The sequence below is a fragment of the Homarus americanus genome, unplaced genomic scaffold (assembly GCF_018991925.1).
Source record: "Homarus americanus isolate GMGI-L3 unplaced genomic scaffold, GMGI_Hamer_2.0 scaffold28, whole genome shotgun sequence".
Classification (NCBI taxonomy): Eukaryota; Metazoa; Arthropoda; class Malacostraca; order Decapoda; family Nephropidae; genus Homarus; species Homarus americanus.
The window spans coordinates 5,336,491-5,350,859 of record NW_024742238.1 but is presented as its reverse complement, the minus strand read 5'-3'; the positions used below and the strand labels follow the sequence as shown (position 1 = coordinate 5,350,859).

General features: G+C 36.6%; 1 protein-coding gene across 1 annotated transcript; it reads right to left on the bottom strand.

Moving 5' to 3' along the window:
- Positions 1 to 4,558: 4,558 nt before the first annotated feature.
- On the bottom strand, positions 4,559 to 10,973 carry LOC121876671 (all trans-polyprenyl-diphosphate synthase PDSS2-like). Its single transcript, XM_042382011.1, has 8 exons — positions 10,677 to 10,973; positions 9,444 to 9,641; positions 8,817 to 8,945; positions 7,844 to 8,042; positions 6,685 to 6,823; positions 5,979 to 6,088; positions 5,480 to 5,644; positions 4,559 to 5,114 (listed from the first exon to the last, which is right to left on the bottom strand). The coding sequence occupies exons 1-8, from the start codon at positions 10,814 to 10,816 to the stop codon at positions 4,956 to 4,958; spliced, it is 1,239 nt and encodes a 412-aa protein (XP_042237945.1). The 5' UTR covers positions 10,817 to 10,973; the 3' UTR covers positions 4,559 to 4,955.
- Between the last annotated feature and the right edge of the window lie 3,396 nt (positions 10,974 to 14,369).

Below are 14,369 nucleotides of genomic sequence, written 5' to 3'. Positions count from 1 at the left end.
ACTGGGCATGTTCACTAGGAACTGTCCAGTACAGGGATTGTTTACATCCTGTGCACCAGATCAGCTGATGTTTCAGAGGTATTGTCTTTGCATTGTTAATACCACACTAACTATCACTGCGTGGAACTAATGTCCATACAGTGTTATTTCATGTTTTTGTTATTTATGTCATTTCATATTTATTTTGTCTTAGCATACATAATGTTGTTATACATGTGCATGTAGCTAGTTATACATGTATTTTGCACACTCATGGGACTGACATGAAAAACCTGCAGGTTTTGCTTTCACACAGGGTCCATTTTACCTAACCCCAGTGAGCTTTAAGGGAATAGTGTACTCTCGATTTAACGGAATCCGATATAACACTCGATTTAGCGGAAGGAATTTTTTCAGTATTTTTCACTCGATTCGGAATCGACGTTAATTCGATTAATACGCTCACATCTACAGACACCTCAAACACATATGTACATAGAAACATTATTCACGGCTTACCTGAAACTAGGGGGTTCGGTGTTTGTTTTCAACTTTTTCTTTAATTTACAAACGTTTTTCCAATTGATGGCTGTCCTCTTTTGACTTTCTTCCCCACACCAATTCTTTTCTGAGACTTCTGGCATGATGTGTAATCACTGCAGTTACCGAGATGTAGACCAAGAGGTAGCAGTGAACAACACATACAGTGACGGCAATACAGACTGAGCGGATGTAAACAAACCCAACACGCCAAGTGGTGCATTTGGCGTGGAATTTAACGAAATCACGCTTGATTTTGCGAACTATTTTGCTAAATTTAGTGAAAATAACAATTCAATTTAGCGGAAATTTTGATTTAACGGAAAGGGGTGGCTCGAATTAGTTTGTTGAATCAAGAAAATACTGTACAAAGCTCCTTCAACTTTATAAGTCTCATGAACATTTCAGTCTGATTCTCTGTAAACAAGCATGGAAACCCTACCTCCAGGAAGACCTACCATCCCAAGAAAAGATGCACCACAGAGACCAAGATGAATCTGGAACTATGTCTTCTCTATTATCCAAGTAGATTGAGGGCCTTAGGACTAACAACTCTTTAGACAAGACACAACAAGGAAAAGTCCATAAAGACATTCAAAATCTTGAGAGGGAGCAAAAATGTTTACCAAGACAAGGGGACATACCGGTAACCTCAAGTTCATCAATATATCATGCAGGATCTAATTCTTCACACCAAAACCGTCGTCATGCACATCAATACCGCCACCATTCCAGTGCAAGCCCCAGCAGTCACAGTGGGTGCCCATCCTCTCCAGCTGGTGCAGTCTGCCAAACTCCTGGGTGTAACTATAGGCAACAAACTTGACTGGAAGGCCCATGTAAATAACAGTGTCAAGGAAGCCTCGTACCGTCTCTACATGCTACGACGACTTAGGTCACTTGGGACATCCACGCCAGAGCTGAGGACCATCTACAACGCCTTTATTCTCCCCAAACTAACGTGTGCGTCACCAGCCTGGTCGTCTTCTCTCAACTCCACCCAACGTCAGCTAGAGAAGGTACAGAAAAGGGCCTGCAGAATACTCCGGCTACACCACTGCTCTCTCCACCCTGGAAATGCCATCCCTCAGTGACCTCCACCACCAAGCACTGGAAAGGTTTGGCAGGCAATTAATGCACCACCCTTGTCATCGCCACCCCCCGCCCACCTCGCGCAGTCCGCCACTACAACAAAATTCAGCCCATAAGAGCCCGCACCGATAGATATAAGAATAGCACCATCCCATCTATTGTTAAAATAATAAGCATCTCCTGATTTATGTACTGTACAGCCCTGTAAATGTATTCAATGCATATTATATCATTATGTCTAAATCAAATGAAAGTATATTTTCAGCCACCGGTTGCAACTCTTAACCGTTTATTATTATTTTTATTATTTTATCAATGTAGTATTGTAGTGCCAATACTGTACTCGACAAACTAGATCCTGTAATTCGAAGTCAACAAGCTGTTGCTTACAGCTTGTTGACAAAAGATATCATAATAATCATAATAAACTAAGCTTTATACTTGGAACTGAAACTATAATATAAAAGCTAGTCCTCTTTCCTAAAAAGGTGTTCTTCTAATTACCAACCAGTTTGTTCCTGAAGCTTGCTTGTAAGGCCAACTTTACTCTTGTAGATACCAAACATATTGTAATAGTAAATGAAAAATTAAGGATGTACTGCACAGCTAAACCCCAATATTAAATATAGCACATAACTCTACAGAAATTTTTATTTATATATACTGTAGTCAATTGGAAATATGGGCAGGTTTGTTCCTAATCTATAAAAGTTTGCAAGTCGAATGTTCAGACGTAGAGGAGCACACCTGTACTATTATATTCATAATACCTGTACTACTCCTACAGTACCTATAATAACAAAGTGAGGTGTATCATTAAGAAATAAAAAATACACCAGATGTTATATTGAAAAATTATTATATTAAACAAGATGTTACTGTCACCGAGCATTATCATGGATACTTAGCCTTTATAAGACTGAACATACAGGTTGCACTTCAAAAATCTGATCATCAGTTACACAAAAACTTTGAAAACCCCAAAGATCTTTTTTAAATTGTAGTTACATCAATATACAGTATAACTGTACTGTAAAATATAAGGGGCTTTTATAATGACCATCAGTTAGCTGAAAATATCAGTTATCCAAAGTGGCTCCTTTTTGAAGTGTAACCTATATTAAAATTTGTTTTCCAAAGATGACATTATACTAATTTTTTTTAAAGTCAATAAAACATTTTTTAATTAATTTTTTACTTCTTTCAATCTTAAGTTCAAGTTCCTTTTACAACATCAACTAAGATTGAGAAGCTGTACATGTATTACAAGGCATAAATACCATTTTAAAAACCTCATAAAAAAATATACATCTCAATAAATATGTACTGTACTGCATGTCAAAAGTCTCCATGCATAGGCAAAATGATCACTTTATTACACAATCACTTGTAAGTCACAAAATATGCTTTATGTGGCCATCATTAAATTTCAGCAAGATAGGACGCCACCCCATTACAGTATCCGCGTGCGCCAGTGGCTGGATCAGCAGTTTCCGGCTCATTGGATTGGCCGCCGTGGTCCCGTGGAGTGGCCACCGAGGTCTTCAGACCTCACCCCCCTTGTGGGGGCACTTGAAGGCCACGGTGTACCAGGTGAAGATACCAAACACGGACCACCTAAAGGAACGCATTCGTGATGCGTGTGCGCGCATAACAACGGGCGTTCACCATGAGTGGGAGGAACGCTTCCGTATGTGCATTCAGAGTAATGGTGCTCACCTAGAGCATATTTTGTGACTTACAAGTGATTGTATAATAAAGTGATCATTTTGCCTTTGCATGGAGACTTTTGATTCACCATATATATATATATATATATATATATATATATATATATATATATATATATATATATATATATATATATATATATATATATATATATATATATATATATATATATATATATATATATATATATATATATATATATATATATATATATATATATATATACATATATATATATATACATATATATATATATATATATATATATATACATATACATATACATATATATATATATACATATATATATATATATATATACATATATATATATATATATACATATATATATATACATATATATATATATATATACATATACACATATATATATATATATACATATATATATATATACATATATATATATATATATATATATATATATATATATATATATATATATATATATATATATATATATATATATATATATATATATATATATATATATATACACACATACAGTATGATCAAAAATATTCCTCTACATAGATGACCTACCAACACCAGCAACATCTACAATATGTTCCAGGGCTCCAAATAGTAATTCAACTTATTTGCAAGTATTTTATGCAAGTGACTTGTCTTTACCTGAATAATCTTGAGTTACTTTAATTCCAAAAAAACTCGATCACTCCAACTCAACATTAAAGTACTGAAGGATTACCACGTTCTTAAAAGTTAATTACTAATTAGTGACCAAGATTTAATTAATATTGAAAGTTTCAAAGTAATGTTGATGAATATGTGCATGTCCAAACACCACACAAAAAGAGTGATGGAAAATATAATAAAATGAAACTAATCAATACAATGCCTTCATACAGAGATGAGTATTTGTGCTTCACAATCATAATTATTACTGAAATCTCATAAAAGTGACAATGCTTGCTCAAGAGAACACAATTGAGATATTGGATTGACAAGAAAACCTTTATTCAAAGGTAGTCTACATCTGAAATATATTCTTGCACTAGAAATTTGATTAACTAAAACAACATAATCTCTCGAGAAGCAAGATATCCGCAACCAGTTCTTGAATAATTTATAGAACTTATATATATACTGTACTGTATATACGAGGCACTGCCTAAGCAAGGCCATAAGTGCCAAATGTGCAAATTTGAGAAAAGGGTTTTCCATTTGTATTTTCAATTCTCTGTCAATTGGTGTACATTTACTGTACTCATAACTTACACCATAGTACATGTGGGGGCCACTTGTAGTGATGTTTTGAGAAGAATGGAGAAGGCATCTTAATGATAAGTGATAATTTTTGGAAACCAGGTAACTACAATCTGCAGAAAGCCTCTCTCCACAAGGCTGACCACCTGCAACTCTTCTATGCCAGGGGTCACACACGTGTAATCTTTAATTGCCGATATTTTAAAATATCAGATTGGCACTTACGCCCCTGCTTTAGGTCACGCATCATAATATATATATATATATATATATATATATATATATATATATATATATATATATATATATATATATATATATTTGCCTCTCTTACATAATGGTTTTATAGTAACTTCACTTTATATCTAGTAGATCCGGAGTGCATTAATAATATTTTCAAGGGCAGTTCGGGCATCTGAGGGTTCAAACACCTCTTGTAGAACATTGAGAGCTGCCTGAGCATGTGATTGACAGAGGTCCTTGGCTTCTTCAACACCTGTCCCTGCCATTATCATGTTATGAATCTGTGAAGAAAAACAACTAACTAAGAAAAATACATTATTCAGTTCTATTTTATAAAAGCCATCATTTCATAATATCTATGTTGGGGAAACCAGTAATTATCTCATGACCAATATAAGACCAGATTTTCCTTTTTTTTTTTTATTTTACAAAAAAAATTGTAAACCAGTTTTGAGATAAGGGGCTTCTCTCATACTTCAATAATATTATCATTATTAATGTTTCTTCTCTTTCTATTATGAATGGTAATCCATATCTCAATGACCAACTAAAAACAGCTTAAAGTTCTGAGCAAAAATTTTCTAGGATAGAACCATTGAGAGAAAAAATAAAGATTGCAAACAAATAAACTGTTGATGGAAAGAACCTTTTTGAAATCACAGTTTTCCATCGAGTCTCCAGCAGCTGCAACAAGATCCAATATAGAGAGGTCATGTTGCAAGTGCAAGATGACAGGAGCCGAGGTCAGGTCAATGGCTGTCCCCGGGGGATGACGGTACAGGTCAGTAAAGGGTTGTAGGTCACTGTAGGCCTGTAGTGAGCATATAAAATTTAAGTTTAACATCCCTTTTCTACAGGTAAGGCAATCACAATATTTTATTTACATTATATAACCTAACCAACCATTAAACCGGCATGCTTGGGACCTGGGGGTTACCGGATAGGGTTTTTTTCGAGAATTTGGAGTGCCAGGCCTATAATATACAGTAAAAGCTCTGGCTGTCTCTCACACACACACACACACACAAGCAAGCAAGACGAAGAGAACAATCAGTATTCAAGATTGTAATAAACTCTAAGGTAGAATATCATATATATAAGAAAGTTTATCAACACTCAACCAAATAAGTTATACAACAACCCACCTGCCATGCAAGGGCGATCTCTTTCCCAAATTCAAAACCCTTCCGTTGCATTTCGTCGGTATGACCAGCTAGCACCAAAGTTGCTTGACATGACTTGGCCATCAAGCTACCTACACATATCAAACAAAAGAAAGATAAATTATAGCTAAATGTAATATTAATCTCCTCCAATTATATTACATATACAATATTATAAATATTTCAATTAGTGGCTTTCACACAACAGCACTCTTAGCTTTGTCTACTGATCATTCACAAGCTCCAAACTATTCTTTTAAGATTACTGTACTTCTCTTTACCATTTCATGCTTTATGAATTCTCCCTTTTCCTTTGTATATAACTACTGAACCAAATATATTTTTGTCCATACAGCCCTACTTCTTACTGCTGATGTCACTACTCACTCTAAATATCCTCCAGCATGAGTCATTCTCTTACATGAATCCTCCTCCTTCAGGAGTCTATCCTCCTACACAAAAGAATGATTAACCTGTTCACTGCACAAATCGATTGTAGTCGATTCTAAAATCATTGTGGTACACCACAAAACTTGACTAATGATTTATTCATAACTTACTGATTTTTCCATTCCTCCTAGTTAACTTTCTTTGCTCGTTAAAAATGATTTTCAATGTACAGTACATCTCCATTCAAGGAATTAAAATTTACCCATCTTGTCACAAAATACAATACATTAAGTTGTACCTGCAGCTAAAAAGTTCTTCTCCTCCCAGTCCCTCATGGTGATAGTGACATCAGGAACTGGGTTACCCTGATTATCCCGTTCTCCAATAAATTCAGCTTCCATGAAGTCACTGATGGCTGTACTGATGAGTTCCACAACCTACACACAAAAAAGAAAACCATTAATTCTAATACTGTATACTGTACAGTACATAGAACCAGACTTGTGTCAACAAAATACAACAGTACACCTCTTCTAGCAATATTAAATATTCAAAATCAACAAAAGTTTACGAGGAATCTGTTTGTCTACAAGTTTCATTGTAGAGAAATATCAACTTATCTAAATTTAGAGGGAATAAACTTTTAATGAATGTCAAGATGTCCCAGTAAATTTGAGAACATTTTCCTAAATCAAAACCCACATACCTTATTTCATCATATCAAAAAATGTTCACAATATATACCCTTTCTCCTCCACCCATATAGTGTACTTCATCCTCGTTCACTTCAGTCCTAAAACTTTATTTGAAACACTCAATTTCGGCTGTCTATTTTTTAACATAAATGCCGACACTTGTTCACAACACTCCGAAACTGATATAATTCATCATTTCACCACTCCTCACTATTGAAGTATTGTATTCAGTGTGATCGGGGTCAGCCAGATTCCAGTCAAAAGCACTAACACGATAATGTTGTTAACATCACTGAAATTTTGGGAGAGACATTACACTAACTTGTGGATTTACTTTATTAGAAGACTTCAGATAATTACCAGTAAGTCAAAATTTTTAGGCAAAAAACAAAGAAGCTAATTCTGTAAAAAAAACATTATACCTTTTAAAAAGATGTGTTACATTATGATTATGTTCATAGGCATATTTGGCGTATTCAATGCAGCATTCCTAAACCCATTGTCTCAGGCTAGCATACACTGTGCTGTATGTGTCACTCCCTGAAAAGCATTATATAGGTCATAAAGCCTATCAGATAATCCAAGGTTGTACATACTGGCTCCTAGACAAATTTATTATACTGTATACTCCTGCATAAACACCAAGTGTACAGAAATAATTTTAAATAAGATACGTACATGTCTTGTATACAGAAACACATACTGTACAACATTAAAAATTTTGCATTTTATGAGATACAGTATAGGATGCCAGTGACTCACCATAGTGTTTCTGAGAGTAGCCAGGCCAGTACAGGCATTGGCTAAGAGGTAATCACCAGATAGGATAGCAATCTTGTTCCCAAACTCCATATCCTGCAGTGTAGTGCCATCAAACACCGTTGGCGAGAGGTTGACGACTCCCTTATGGATCAAGTGAGCTGTGTGAATCATTTCTGTGATCTCCGCTAAACTCCGCTGACTGCAATAATTGCGTGAACATAAGCTTAAATAGTATTAATAACTTGCCAAAATATACAGCAAGTGAGTTATTAGAGTTAAAACCGAGTGATACTTTTATTACAAAAACTTATGACAAAAATAACTTTGACCAAATGGCCTCACTTAGTGCACTGAGAAGTATCCATACTGAGATTTTAGACCACCTGAAAATCAAAGTACTGTACTCTGTATATTATCATAAACACAATTGACTCTTGATATTCAGTTTCTGGATTCATAAATTTTGCATATTTGTGAATTAATAAATGTATACCTGTACCAATTCACAATGCCCAACCTTCAGTATTCATGAATGCTCAAGTGTTGCACAATCTATGCACCTTGGGGCAAACAGTTCACTTAAAACTTAAAAAAAAAATATTGCAATTCACCACATTTTTTTATAACAATACAGTACTGTACATTGAGGTTAAAGCCACATTCACTTCCTCTTTCAAGTTTACTTGAAAATCAGAGAATGTTCAATTTCTACATTATTCATTATCCTATATGTACAGTACTGAAGTTTTTACTATCAACTTAATCTCTGTGCCGTGATTAGTACAGTACTGTATGTTGAATTTCATATTTTGATGTAAAAATAATCAATAAATATTAAAGAACCAACACTTAAAATACTGTACCGGAACTTAAGTTTACTACCCTGCACATATCAAACAAAACAAAGATAAACTTTAGCTAAATGTAATATTAATCTAATCCAATTATGCACAGTACATATTTTTAAACTGACCCAATTGAGACACCTGCTGGTTGATCTTGCTCAAGTTCCTCTGGGTTGAGGTGTCCAGCAGCCTTGGAGATGAGTAAAACAATAAGCCCACGTGTCTGCATGTTGTTGCGCCCATTGTAGATCAGACGCCTGAAGAGAAGGAAGCACTCTTTAGAGAATAATAGGATTTTTTTAGTTACAACATTAGAAGAAATAATACACGTGCGGGTAAGAAATGAGGAATCTGTTGAACATATAGTATATTGACACACGGGGGTCTAACACAAGAAGATTGTTCTGGTCTGGTGCAATGGGTAGAACATGAATACAACACAGTAAAGTAAATAGAATGGACAATTTCAAGGGGGTGAGTGAAAGACCAAACAGGAGAGATATATATAAGCAAGCAAGGTAAATGGGTATGTACAGTCAACAACAAAAAACTCTATGAAGACCAATCACACCTTGACAGTTACAAATATGATTATAACCCCCCTAAAAATGTAAACGCCAAATTCACAAGTTTTTTAGTAGCTACAGGTACATTACTATGTACAGTATGCTTGACTTGAGTTGGTGATGCTGGGTGTAAGCAAAGTGTCCATTAGAAAATATAAAGTACCAGAGACTTATCTCCTGAGCCCTCACTTCGCAGTCTTCAGCAGTGGATGGGAAGAACCAACCAGTTTTCTCATGTGAACAGCAATATTGGACATCTCATCAGACAAAAGGGAACGCAAGGTCAAGTAGGAAGTCGGATAGCCAACAATCTTCTCTGCATCACTAACAGCTCGGTTCCAGTCAGGCCTTTGTTGTGGTACAGTGCTGTAAGTCTTTTGATCAAGTCTGAAAATTAAATATATAATAAAAAAGCAGTCAACTATAACTACAGTGCTGTATTTAGGCTTCCAACACCAGTAATAACCTGCTACAGTTTTTTTTTTACCGGGGATTAGCCGCAATGAAGTCAAATGATGGTCGTACAAGCGTAATTCGGGCTGTGAATCACTTCTCGATTATTATTTGGTGTCAGAAAGTCACAAAATATTGGAAAACTTACTTTAATCCGAGTTAATAGATCGAGTGCTTGTACCTAACCTAACCTCGACTAGTATTTGGTGTCACGAAGTCACAAAAAATTGGTAAACTTAATTTAATCTGAGTTAATAGATCAAGTGCATGTACCTAACCTAACCTAACCTAATCTAATCTAATCTAACCTAACCTAACCAAACCTAACCTAACAACACAACTCAGATTAAATTAAGTTTACCAATTTTTTTTTGACTTTATGACACCAAATAATAATCGAGAAGTGATTCACAGCCCGAATTGCGCTTGTACGACCATCATTTGACTTCATTGCGGCTACATTTGGGAAATTAGTCGGACCGTTAGTCGGACCGCTTCGTGAGACCCATAATATTATATAACCAAATCCCTAATACTGTACAGGGTCACCGCTTTATTTTTTTGCTTGAGAACTGATACTTCTTGATTTCATTTTCTCTGATAGGTTTGCTGGTATTATTATCGTTTCGGTCATCCAACGAATTTTACATTTTAAGTTACGATTGTTACCGGTTAGTTTAGGTTGTGTTGATTTTTTTTAACTTCCAAATGCAGTAGGTGGATGACCGAAATGATCATCTTACCGGTTTGCTAATGAGAATAAATATCCAGTGATGAAGCAATGGAAAATAAGGCAAACACATCCTTAAAACATATATACTGGTGTTACTTAATTTATGTTTGTTTATTCCATGTTGTTGATTTTCGGATTTCAGTGACACGAGCATAATAAACTACACAAGTTAGCACTCTAACACTAGGGACTAACTGGCCAACTACACAATGTGGAAGTGTGTGCGAGTGACCCACCTGAAGGAGGTGTGTGTTGGAGGAGGAACACCATCTGCCGTAGGTAACTGTGATGCCGCCGCCCACCTGCTGAACCCACGCCCGCAGCCCACCACCCTTCGCACCAGCTGCCCACATGTTTTCACCTGACGTACACTCATGCTTAACTTTGTCAACCGTCACTGAAACACCTGGGTCATAATCTAATATATGTTATACTATATATATATATATGAAAAAACGATGTCCAGAAGTCGTGACACACACACCAGCGTCTGACTACACTGAGCTGCCTAACTAACACAGCCGAAAGGTTTTCTTCCCAGACAGGTGTTTGGTTCCTCGACCCGACCACACGAGTTGCTACTTATTATTATTCTATCTAACTTTTTCATTTCACCTAGATCATCTCTGTTAATAAAGTCGTATTCAGGGTACTATTAATAAGTAGGTAGTTTACTTTAAAGTAAAAAAATTGGATTCTAAGTTCTATAAACAACGTAAGCTAGGCCCATGAACAGTACCTGGCAACTACTACAAAATAATAGTTGTCCGATACTTTTACCGTAATTTCCTCAAGATATAGCAAAAAGGAATATTGATGTAGTAAATGGCTTATAAACTAAATCCTAAAAGTACTCTAACGTATCATGAGTTATTAATAAGTGATGTGAAGAGCCTCGTATGTGGGTTAGGTAAACATTATCACAAAAACCAGTCAAGACGAGCAGGTAAATATAAGATGAATTTATAACTTTCCCTGGGAATTCCACTCCTCAGGACCTCGAGACTCAAAGGTTCGTACGTGAATTGATTTCCCCATAGTCAAGTTTGTAAGGAAATGTCTTAGTCAGGTAAAGCTTTGTAAATATTGCGCTATGGTGCAACAATCTTTGCCCTGTCAGACTGTCAGTGCAGTATTGTTAGGTCTGAAATCTTTAGTAACGTGAAAATATTATCGTGTGAACTTTAAGAACCGAGGCCCAGCTGGATTTATATCCTGGAATGTACCGGGACATAGTTGTATTGCCGAGGCATTTCCTTTACTTCCAGCCTACAATCTGCCACGAGTGTACTGCAAGGAGAAAGCAATAACATGTGCAACCGTGTATATATATATATATATATATATATATATATATATATATATATATATATATATATATATATATATATATATATATATATACCGATAGATCGCTCCTCTCCACCTCCAACCCCCCTTTCAAAGTAGTATCTAAATGATTTACAATTCATCGTTTCACACTACTACTTTGTATAACGCCCATTCCCGAACCCCCAAGAAATTAGCCAGTGACTGTATTAGGGGGGATGAACACACATTCATTCCCCCCCCCTCCCAAAAAAAAATCCTTGTAGCCTGAACTTGCCTAGCTTATACTACAGACGGGCAAGGGGCGACCTAATTTGGGTGTATAAGCATTTCAAGGGGCACTACAAAGGAATATTACTTGGGCATACTCTGTTGAGTGTCCTTACTCGGAGCTGGCGGACGCTCGCCCCACAAGGGGTCACAGCTCAAGGTTGAAGAAGCCCTAAGTCCAGAAAACTGAGGGCAAACTTTTTCAGAGAGAGAGAGTTGTGAACTCTTGGAGCAATTTGTCAGAGTGTTATGACGGCACCGAGTGTGAGCTCTTTTAAGACCAGACTTGACCAGCACTGGAACACTCAGGAGCCGGTGCATGCGCAGTGGCGAAGAGGATAAAAGTAAAAAGTAAAAGTAATATTTGCCAACAGTGCGTAACAGAGATGTGACCGATCGCCCAAGCGGCTAACGAGCCGATCAGTGGTGAAGATGGTAAAAGTAATACTTTAGTTAGTCAGGGAGAAAATAAAATTTAAGGGGCAGTAGGGGAAAATGTATTAACAATTTCAAGATAACAGACTTTAACGGGTTCTTGAGATTTCAGAGTTTGTTTAAGAGTGCAATAAGATGCAAGACAATTTGAAGTGTTCCCAGCATCCATACAGTAGTTCTGGGACCTAATTCTCAGATTCATGTTTTTATATTCTGTAGTATTTTCCCCAAATTTGAGATGGAATGTACGTATCTGGGTACTGTATAGTAATCTCGTTACAATGAGAAAATTGTTCGCATGAACATTTGTGTTTTCGGGTAACACATGGGACCACCTGTTGATTGTTAGTGCAGCCCCGGAAACATGCTTAATTAGCCACGTGTTACAACACCACGCCACCTGTCACACAGTCTGCATCTCCACCTTCTCTCTCTTTCGGTTTCTCTCATTCAGGGCCGGATTCAGGAGTGGGCAAAGTGGGCAGCTGCCCAGAGGCCTAAACATATTACAATATTTTATTTATTTGTTAATTCATTTGGATTATTTTTATTTTCATTCTTTAAAATTCATGTTTATTTTTAACATGTGCGGTAGTAGCTATATCAGGGCTGGTCGACTTGAAACCACATGAATGACTCCAGTCATGTCTCACTTTTGTGTGTGGGTGTTGGGAATTTGTACACTATCAATAAATATGCAGTTAATTAAAAATTTCGCAATGTTCTAATTTCCTCAATATAACTGCATATGGCTTCAAAATTCTCCAAAGAAGTGTTCAAATTTCAAAATTTTCCCGGGGGGGCTTACAGCGCTCCCCCTGAACTCCCAGAAGTTTAGGCATGCTTCACACGCCACGCCACCCCACCCTCTTGGGTAGTTATAATGAGGGGGGCCTCCATAAACAGGCTGCTCATAAGCCTCCACAGGTCTAAATCCGGCACTGCTCTCATTCTTAATTTTCTTTCTTTAGTTTGGGTGTCACATCATTTATCTTTCAGTCTCTCTCCCTCTACTGTGGATACCTAACGTACATTTAAGAGAAGGAAGTTCGACCGTGACGGGAGTGTGACAAGTACCGTTTCGTCAAGGCTGTTCCCCATGACGATGTTCCAACCCTCCTTCCTACCTGCCCTGTAATAAAATGTGGTAATTGTCACATATGGGGCTTATGGAAGCCAGGAGTTTTTGGGCTGAGGTCTACTGTTATATGTGTGGGGATGATTACTATGTGTAGGGACTATTACTATGTACAGGTTCTATTGTTTTATGTGTGAGGACCATTACTGTGTGGGATTTATTGTTATGTTAAGGGACTTTTGCTATATGTGTGTGGTAATTATTAATTTATGTATGGGGACTATTGCTATGTGTGTGGGGACTATTGCTGTGTGTGTGGGGACTATTGCTGTGTGGAAACTATTGCTATATGTATGTAGACACTATTGCTGTGTGTGTGTGGGGACTATTGCTGTGTGTGTGTGGGGACTATTGCTGTGTGTGTGTGGGGACTATTGCTATATGTGTGGAGACTATTGCTGTGTGTGGAAACTATTGCTATATGTATGTAGACACTATTGCTGTGTGTGTGTTAACTATCGCTGTGTGTGCGGGGACTATTGCTATATGTGTGGGGAGTATTGCTATACATGTGGAGACTACTGTTGTGTGTGTGGGGACTACTAATTATGCCTGGAAGCCGCATTAGGTGTACAAAGGACTAATTGTCAACTCAGTCACTATATTGCCTATAGTACTGTATTTTTTTTTTTACCATAGCTAAGCCATATACGTCAACACCATCAGTCATATTACAATTACCAACAACTTGACAGCCACCTAAGTCAGTTTACAATGAGTTAACAGTTGCCATAATCACACTACCACAACTACTAGT

Excerpts from the sequence above, each read along its gene's own strand:
- LOC121876671 (XM_042382011.1), bottom strand. The coding sequence starts at position 10,816 with ATGAGTGTACGTCAGGTGAAAACATGTGGGCAGCTGGTGCGAAGGGTG. Across the intron at positions 8,946-9,443 it reads CCACTGCTGAAGACTGCGAA|GCGTCTGATCTACAATGGGC; the intron begins GTGAGGGCTCAG and ends CCTTCTCTTCAG. Across the intron at positions 8,043-8,816 it reads CCAGCAGGTGTCTCAATTGG|TCAGCGGAGTTTAGCGGAGA; the intron begins GTCAGTTTAAAA and ends CAATTATTGCAG.